Source organism: Mus pahari, chromosome 16 (assembly GCF_900095145.1).
Source record: "Mus pahari chromosome 16, PAHARI_EIJ_v1.1, whole genome shotgun sequence".
In the NCBI taxonomy this organism is placed as follows: domain Eukaryota; kingdom Metazoa; phylum Chordata; class Mammalia; order Rodentia; family Muridae; genus Mus; species Mus pahari.
Genome location: NC_034605.1, coordinates 65,317,144 through 65,325,745, shown reverse-complemented (window position 1 = coordinate 65,325,745; position 8,602 = coordinate 65,317,144). Strand labels below are relative to the sequence as shown.

The 8,602-nt window shown below is 47.2% G+C and overlaps 1 protein-coding gene across 1 annotated transcript in view; it reads left to right on the top strand.

Moving 5' to 3' along the window:
• Positions 1–8,602, top strand: part of Fbp1 (fructose-bisphosphatase 1) — a 25,440-nt gene that overhangs the window by 16,253 nt on the left and 585 nt on the right. Inside the window, exons 3-6 of the mRNA XM_021215687.1 lie at positions 1,030–1,122; positions 2,531–2,671; positions 4,730–4,867; positions 6,366–6,485. Of these exons, the coding sequence (XP_021071346.1) occupies positions 1,030–1,122; positions 2,531–2,671; positions 4,730–4,867; positions 6,366–6,485 (492 nt within the window). The remainder of the gene's footprint in view (positions 1–1,029; positions 1,123–2,530; positions 2,672–4,729; positions 4,868–6,365; positions 6,486–8,602) is intronic.

The window sequence follows — 8,602 nt, the reverse complement described above, 5'->3', positions numbered from 1 at the left end:
GCAAGCCAGTAAAGAACATCCCTCCATGGCCTCTGCATCAGCTCCTGCTCCCTGACCTGCTTGAGTTCCAGTCCTGACTTCTTTCAGTGATGAACAGCAATGTGGAAATGTAAGCTGAATAAACCCTTTCCTCCCCAACTGCTTCTTGGTCATGATGTTTGTGCAGGAATAGAAACCCTGACTAATAATAATTATTTTAATAATCTATTTTTCCTCTCCCAATTCCTGCTCCTGGAATGATGATTCTGAGATTAAATATTTATTAATAAATACCTAGGCATTATTAGCTTTGGCTCATTCCCTGACTAGCTGATAACTTATTTAACCATTTAAATTATTCTATGTCCACAACTTGGTCGGTTACCTCTCCTTCAACCCTGGCGTACTTTTTCCTTCTTGTCTCCTCAGTGTCTCTCTGAATTCATCTACCTGCTGGTTTATGTCCATCTCCTCAGTCCATCTCTGGTCTTATCTCATCTCTCCCCTCAGCTCTCTTTTATCTTTTACTATTTCCCAGAATCCTCTCTCTTCCTGCCTGTGTCCCACCTCCTGTTTCCTGCCTCAGCTCATTGGCCATCGGCTTCTTTATTGACGGGCCATGCTTTTAAGAAAGTTTCTCTACAAGTAGCGTCTACCCAATGTGAGTGACCAATGTCTTACAAACCGAAGTGCTAAGAATGGCTTCTCATGCCCTCAGGCCTTAAAAGTAAGAGAAGCAAAGGACTAATTCTGTTTTGCTTCTTTCCTTTGGCTGCCTGGACACTCTCAAACCAAGTGATTCAGTTACATCAGTGGCATAGGAAGAAATGATTTAATTATCTGTCTTCTATCTCTCTCTACTTTGTATTCTAAATGATATTTTCTCTCCTTGTCTGTCTGTCTGTCTGTCTGTCTGTCTGTCTGTCTGTCTGTCTATCCATCTTCTCATACTCCCCAACAGAATATAAATAAGACCATTTTACCTGCCTTGTCCTTTAAAGTCTATTCAACACATACTCATCTTGTTTGCCTTCCATGTTTTTTGCCTAGGGCAAATATGTTGTCTGTTTTGATCCCCTCGATGGCTCATCCAACATCGACTGCCTCGTGTCCATCGGAACCATTTTTGGCATTTACAGAAAGGTAAAGTGAAGTCAGGTAAAGAGTACAGAGCCCCTGGCTTTGGTCAGAAAATAACCATGGAGCATAAAAGCTGTGAGGCTTGAAGAGATTTGCAACAAAGCCTTGATGCCCTGCATATACCATGCAAGAAAGATCCACAAAACTGCCAAGATACGGTGGTAGAATGCTGGTGGACAAAGAGGCCACTTCCCTCTTTCAGTTACCACTCTCTTTTATAAAAGATGACAAGGCAGATATTGTGACAACCTCCCCAAACCAGCCCAACCTGCCCCACTGCTTTCTTCTTTAAGCCAAAAGCTTCTTTTAAAAGTTCTTTTCATATAACACAGAGAACAAAACCAAACAAGTCGTCTCACTTGAGCCGAGCCACCTCTCTCTTAGTCTAGTCTTCCTCTAGTAACTGGCAGAACCAAAAAGTATTCGGTTCCCATAACCAAGAATGGAACTGTAAAAGGAATGATTTTTTTTTTTTTTTTTTTTTTTTTTTTTTTTTTTGCCCTTGTGAGAGAAAAGCCTTAGGGAAACCAACTAGCAGAACCAAAAAACAAAAAAAGAAAAACAAATTTTCTTTTCCTCCCCCAGCCTCTGGTAACCTCCGTTCCCCTTCAAGTTCTCCGAGACGAGCTTTAAAATGTGCTCTTACTCTAGGTTATGGGAAAATATTTGAGCAGCATCTAACTTGTCCTCTCATGACTCCAGAGAGATGCTACAAACTGTTTCTGAGAATTTCTTTGCCGTAGGAGTAACTGACCACACTGCTCAGTGAGCGTGTGTTTCAATTGACAACAGCTCGCAGAGTCGATTTTCTCATGAGATACTGGGCCCTGCCGCCTTTTGCTAATCTGTTTAGATAAAGATGGAAAAGGCAGGTGAAAGGTGCTGGGGCCTGTAATCAGGTTACCTTTATGGAGCTGGCGAGAATATGTGCTGCTTTTTGGAAGTAATAATGGAACGCGAGGGAATATCAAATTAGGGAGATGTTAAGAGGCTGTTGACTGGAAAGAAAGATCCTGATACAGGATGCAGGGACCCTTCAGGAAGCCAGTTGCAGTCAGAAAGCTGCTAGTGTGTGGAGGGCGGCGACACCCGGGATATCAGTAGCTTCTGTGAAAACAGTGGGTTCCACTAGTGGGTTCCACCAGTGGGTCTTGACGTCCTTGGGGGTTGCATGTCAGATGTTTATATTATAATTCACAACAGGAGAAAAAGTACAGTTATGAAGCAGCAACAGAAATAATTTCATGGTTGGGGTGTCACAGTACAAACTGTTATTAATGGGTCATAGCATCAGGAAGGTTGGGAGCCGTTGCCCTGCATCCTGTTGATGCATCCTGTTGATGGCTGAACTGGAAAAAAAAGGACCATGAAACAAACGGAAAACATGTCTTTATTTTCTCCTTTGCTTCAGAAAAGCACTGATGAGCCTTCTGAGAAGGATGCTCTGCAGCCAGGCCGGGACCTGGTGGCAGCCGGGTATGCGCTCTATGGCAGTGCCACCATGTTGGTCCTTGCCATGGATTGTGGTGTCAACTGCTTCATGCTGGACCCGGTGAGACATCTCTCAGGCAGAGTGTTTGGGTAGGAGCTTTGAGCTTGTACCTGGTGTGTGTGTGTGTGTGTGTGTGTGTGTGTGTGTGTGTGTGTGTGTGTGTGTGTGCACGCGCGTGTGCATGCGTGTGTGTGTGTGTGTGTGCACCCAACCTAGATGCTGAGAACTGACCCCAAGTCCTCTGGAAGAGCAGCAAGTGCTGAACCATCCCTGTAACTCCCTCCTCTTTTCCTTAAAACAAAACAACAAAACAAGGAACAAAGCACAGCAGGTGAGAGATCGCTTGGGTGTGGCGAACATCGTCTCTACCTTTGATCTGTGCTTGGTTAACAAAACTGCACTTTCACCTTCCTGGGAGCAGGGACACTTAATTAATAAACTAAGACGGAGAGGAGGGTGAATACACAAGTCAAAAATCTCTGCATATGGCCCCAGGGGGAAACAGGGCAGGTCCAGAGCCCTGGACCTTTAACCTTTAATCTGAGAGCCGGGTACAGCCTCTGAAAGCAGAGATGTCTGCCAAAGTCTCGCCTGTCCACATCGTCCAGTCCCTCGGATGAGCTCCTGGTGAGCTCCTCTCTTACTTTTGAGTTGACAGACGTTTGGTGGGTGGGAGGAATCAGTCTCTTGACTGCTGATTGCATACAAGCTTGTGAATGGGTGGGTTTCTGGGTATTCAGGAGCCTCCCTCCCTCCTCCCCTCCCTCCCCAGATACAGATGTTTGCTGGATCAGTGCAGCAGCTGGAATGCTCCCTTGCTGATTGCCAGGGCTTCTTTAGATCTGAACCCTTTTGCTTGCTCTTTGGCCTGATGGAGGCAAGGCTACTCCAGCGAGATGCTAAGTGCCTTTCCCTTCCTTACGTCTCCCCTGCAAGGACAAGCTCTGATGGCTGAGACTCATCCAGTGGGTTTCTAGCAGGTGTCAGCTTTCAGTGAGCTCTTTACAGCTCCTGCCTTTATATGTAGGAGACTCACCTACTCAGGCTGCATACCAGGATGGCTGCCTGGGGAGCACGGGTACCTGAGCTCAGCAGGTAGCCCCCAGCTGCTTGCTGTGAGATAGTTTCCCTTTTCAGGTGTTTTAGGTAGAGATATTCATTTTGTCTTCCTGACTATACAAAAATATTCCTGTAAGTTTGTGGCCCAAATTTTTTGAGATTGAAACCAGAAGGCACAAAAGTAAAAAATTGAGGCTCACTTGTAGTGATGTGCTCTGTGATCTTGGTTAATTCCCCCTCCTCCTCCTCAGCCCTCCCTAGCCTCAACACCCCTCTGTATCTCCAGGAATGAGTCTTATCCTCATATCTATCTATCTATCTATCTATCTATCTATCTATCTATCTATCTATCTATCTATAGCACTGATCTGCTTTTCTTTTTCACATACCTCTTTCACTCATGCGTCTTAGCAGGTTTTTACATATGTAATGGGTTTTGGTTTCATCCCCTAGATTCTGTTTCCCTTGCTAGCCAGTCCTCTTGTACTTTCACGTCTGCTCTGTGTGTGTGTGGTGTGGTGTGGTGTGGTGTGTGTGTGAGAGAGAGAGAGAGAGAGAGAGAGAGAGAGAGAGAGAGAGAGAGAGAGAGAGAGAGAGAGAGAGAGAGAGAGAGAGAGAGAGAGAGAGAGAGGAGAGAGAGAGATAGGAGAGCTTAAGCTCTTAGGGTTTCTTGTATGGGTACCAGGCATAGGCAGGGGCTCTTTATCAATGACCATGACAGTGAGGAAAATGACCCTCAAAACATTAACTGATAATTGTCTTTCATGGAGGGGTGGGGCCTCATGAGTCCCTCCCCCATTTATGATGTTGGAGGCAGGGTCTCAAAATGTAGTCCAGGTTGATCTTAAATTCCTCATCCTCTTGCCTCAACCTCTCTTGTATTGGGAAAAGAGTTGTGCTCTCCCTTGTCTGGCCTTGTGGAAATCATTTGCACTCCACCACTGGAGCCTTTGGCTGCAGTTGCTGTGCACTGGAATGAGGTGTGGTCATGTGCCATGCTTCGTTCATGCCTGGGGGAGCTTACTGGTCACCTATCTACCTTTCTCTCTTGTTTCAAAGTCCATTGGAGAATTCATTATGGTGGACAGGGATGTGAAGATCAAGAAGAAAGGTAACATCTACAGCCTTAACGAGGGTTATGCCAAGGACTTTGACCCTGCCATCAATGAGTACATCCAGAGGAAAAAGTTCCCTCCGGTGAGTGAGGCGGCAGGTGGGACGGGTAGGGTGTTCAGCCCTGGGAGGAGTGTCCTTGAGAGTAAAAGGGACACTTGCCATTGAGAAGAGTCTGGACTTCTCTCTTTATGAGAAAATCTACTGATGTGCATTTTATCCTGGAGATGAGGGAGAGAGAGGTCGGAACCATGGAGCCCTAGATGCTGGGGCTAGAAAGCTTGCTCAGAGACATCAAAACCCAAGTATTATTTCATTTTTATCTCTTAGCATGTCAAAATCTGGACAATAACATCAACCAGATGAGCTCCTTTACAACAATAAAACATTCCTATTTGGGGGGCCCCTGGCGCCCAAGCACCTACTATGTGAGGTTTGTTCCTTCAGGCCTATGCCTTGGTGAATTTCTGTTTGTTGTATCAGGATGGCTGGTGTCAGGCAGGGGAGATGGCTCAATGGGTAAAGTGTGTGTCTCACAAACATGGGAACAGGAGATTGGTCCTCTGGGTCCAGCTTCCAGGAGGCCTGCCCGTGATACCACTGTGGGAAGGGAGAGATGGACTCTCCTGAGCAAGCAGTATACTAGGAGCACCAAATCATCAAGCTTTGGGCTTACGTGAAAAACCCCGTCTCAGCATCTAAGGTGGAGAGTGATAAAGGAAGATGCTAGACATCAACCTCTTGCTTCGACATGCTTTTACATTCCTGTAACCCCTTGCACATAGAAACATACATACACACCTACATGCACACCAGCAAACACACATGCACACGTGCACACACAGAGACACATGCCCATGCAGACACGCAGACAGACAGACAGACAGACACACACACACACATCTACTTTGGTATCTCACTACAGAGGTTAGTAATTGGGGACTATGAAGAGGAAGGATGGCTGATATGTCCGGGGGCTCTACAGGGAGGGGTGTCTGATTCTGCCTGACAGTTGATACTCTTTCCTCAGGATGCATGCCACGTGTTAACATGGCATCCAGGGTCCTCAAAGCCAGCCCCAGACTTCCTCTCTAGCATGGGTTTCTCTCCTTTCCCAAGCACAGTCCTTGGCACGCACGCATGCCAGCACAATCCTCTGCACACACGCATGCCAGCAGGCCCTGTGGCAACAGCCCTTACCTCTCTCCTGTTAAGTGCTGGCTTCTCCCACAAAACACACAGCTTTTCACCTGCCCAGTTCTTTAGCTTGACAGAACCCTTGTCAACCTTCAAGTTAAAATATTCATATTGCCTGTTCCAATCCCATAGCCAGAACCAACCACACTCCCCTTGGAAGCCGCTGCCAGAGCGTGACCCGCTGGGAGACAACTCAGTAGGCCTTGTCCCCATAACTTCCCTTGTTCTCTGGAATGTGATTTTCATTTCATGTCTTATCCCAGCTCGAAGAAAGCGTTTGTAAGATCCTTGGTAAGTTGCTGTGGAGAAGAGTAGGCACCTGGACACGAAGAGTATGCCTCTCATCTCCCACAGCCCTAATCCTTTGCTCTTGTTAACCTTGTAGGATGGTTCAGCCCCCTATGGTGCCCGGTATGTGGGGTCCATGGTGGCTGATATTCACCGCACTCTGGTGTATGGAGGGATCTTTTTATACCCCGCCAACAAGAAAAGCCCAAGTGGAAAGGTATGTCCATCCCCCAAGGAAGTGAGAGAGAGGCAGTGGATTTCGTTTCTGGCCTGGGGGGTTTGACCTCACTAGGGAAAAAAAAGGCCATGGAGCTGATGAATACTCCTGTGGTTGCTAAGACATCTGTGACATAGTCTCTAGATTTGAGGCAAGGCCCAGACTGTACCAACTAATGTCCCCTGCCAAGGCAATGGCAAAAGAGAATTAATGGAGATCCAGCAGGGGACTAAAAGTGCTCAGAGCTTCCAGGGGCATAGGTTTGGCTTGGGCAGAATGGGTTCCATTCATAGAGGGAAATGAAATCGTCTTGTCTCATTACCAAGACAGAAAATTAAATATGCACGGCAGAGAGGGGTGTGCTTTGACGGCTCCCAAAAGGCCTGAAATAGATGTAGCTAATGAGCTTGGCATTTGCTACTTGGGAAGCAATGTCGAGGGACGAGGGACGAGGGACAAGGCTATGGGGAAGCCCAGAGCTTCCAGGTAGATTTTTCTACTAACTGCACTGGTCTGTGTTATGGCCCAGTTCCCAGCACCTCACAAAGCTAGTGTGCCTTCTAATGCTGGTTAGGGGAGATTCTTTTCTTCTTCACACAAGACAACAAAATGCTTCCTTTTCTGTCTTCTTTGCCACCCATCATCTCTCTGCCTCTCTGTCTCTCTGTCTCTCTGTCTCTCTCTGTCTCTGTCTGTCTGTCTGTCTGTCTGTCTGTCTGTCTGTCTCTCTCTCTCTCTCTCTCTCTCTCTCCTCTCTGACAGTCTCCTGTGGTCCAGGGTGGTTTTGAACTTTCTATGTAGCCAAGGTGACCTTGAACTACTGATCCTCCTCCTTCCACCTCCTGAAGGCTGGGTGGTGTGAACCACCATGCTGGGTTCTACACAGTACTAAGGATCAAATTCCGGGCTTTGTGCCTGAAGGACAGGCACTCTTAGCAATCGAGCTACATCCCCAGCTCCTATACATACATATATATATATATGTATATGAGCTTGTGGCCATGCGAGGCCATGTGAGGCGTGTGTTTCACTAAAGCCATACTGCAGCCTGCAGGTGTGCAGCCAGCTTGCTTTATGTCACACTTTCCTCAAGCGACTCACTTTCCTTTCCTTCCATAGAAATGTGGAGGTGCCCCCCTCCCCCTTCCAGGCTTTCCAGTCTGGCCCTGATTCCCATATGGAAACAGACTCAGGAAGCACCAGCGCAGCCGGTCTGCTCCACAGGCCAACTGCATGAAAACGTATGCAATAAAAAAATTAATATTCAAAAGCAAACAGCAAGATACATGGCAGCAGACAAAAACCCCAACCCTGGAGCACTAGGCGGTTTCCAGGAGGCATGAACAGGGCTGGAGACAATAGACCACTGTTTGGAGGGGCCAGTCTGCCCTCCAGATGTCTGCAGCCAGACACCACTGTGGATTTTAAAAACGCTTTGGGAACAGACAGAGCTCCATCCAACACACACGGAATCACTCATTAAGTCCAGTCTCTGGCTGTAAAGAGTTGGGAGCTGTTAGTGCTGCCAAAATGTCACTCTGTCCCAAATCCAGGTGGTCTGCCTCATGTTTGTCTCAGGTGGCTGGCCAGGCTCTGGTTCCATGAATGGTTTTATTCAACCATAATACCTAATGATTTTTGTCTGTGATACATTCTGGGACACAAGGGAACTTTCCTAATTCAAAAGGAGAGAGAGAGAGAGAGAGAGAGAGAGAGAGAGAGAGAGAGAGAGAGAGAGAGAGAGAGGAGAGAGAGGAAACCCCCACCAGCTCCTAGGCAGAGCTTTACATTAGAACAAGCTCCACCAAACAGTACTCATGATGGAGGGACCCATGTGGCAGAGGATGGCCTTATTGGACATCAGTGGGAGGAGCGGCCCTTAGGCCTAAGGGGATTCGATGTCCCAGTGTAGGGGAATGCCAGGGTGGGACAGCAGGGAGTAGGTGGGTAGGGGAGTACCCTCATAGAGGCAGGGGTGCTGGTGAAAGGGGTTCTGGAGGGGAGACCTGGAAAGGGGATAACATTTGAAATGTAAATAAAGAAAATATCCAGTGAAAGAAAGAAAGAAAGAAAGAAAGAGAGAGAGAGAGAGAGAGAGAGAGAGAGAGAGAGAGAGA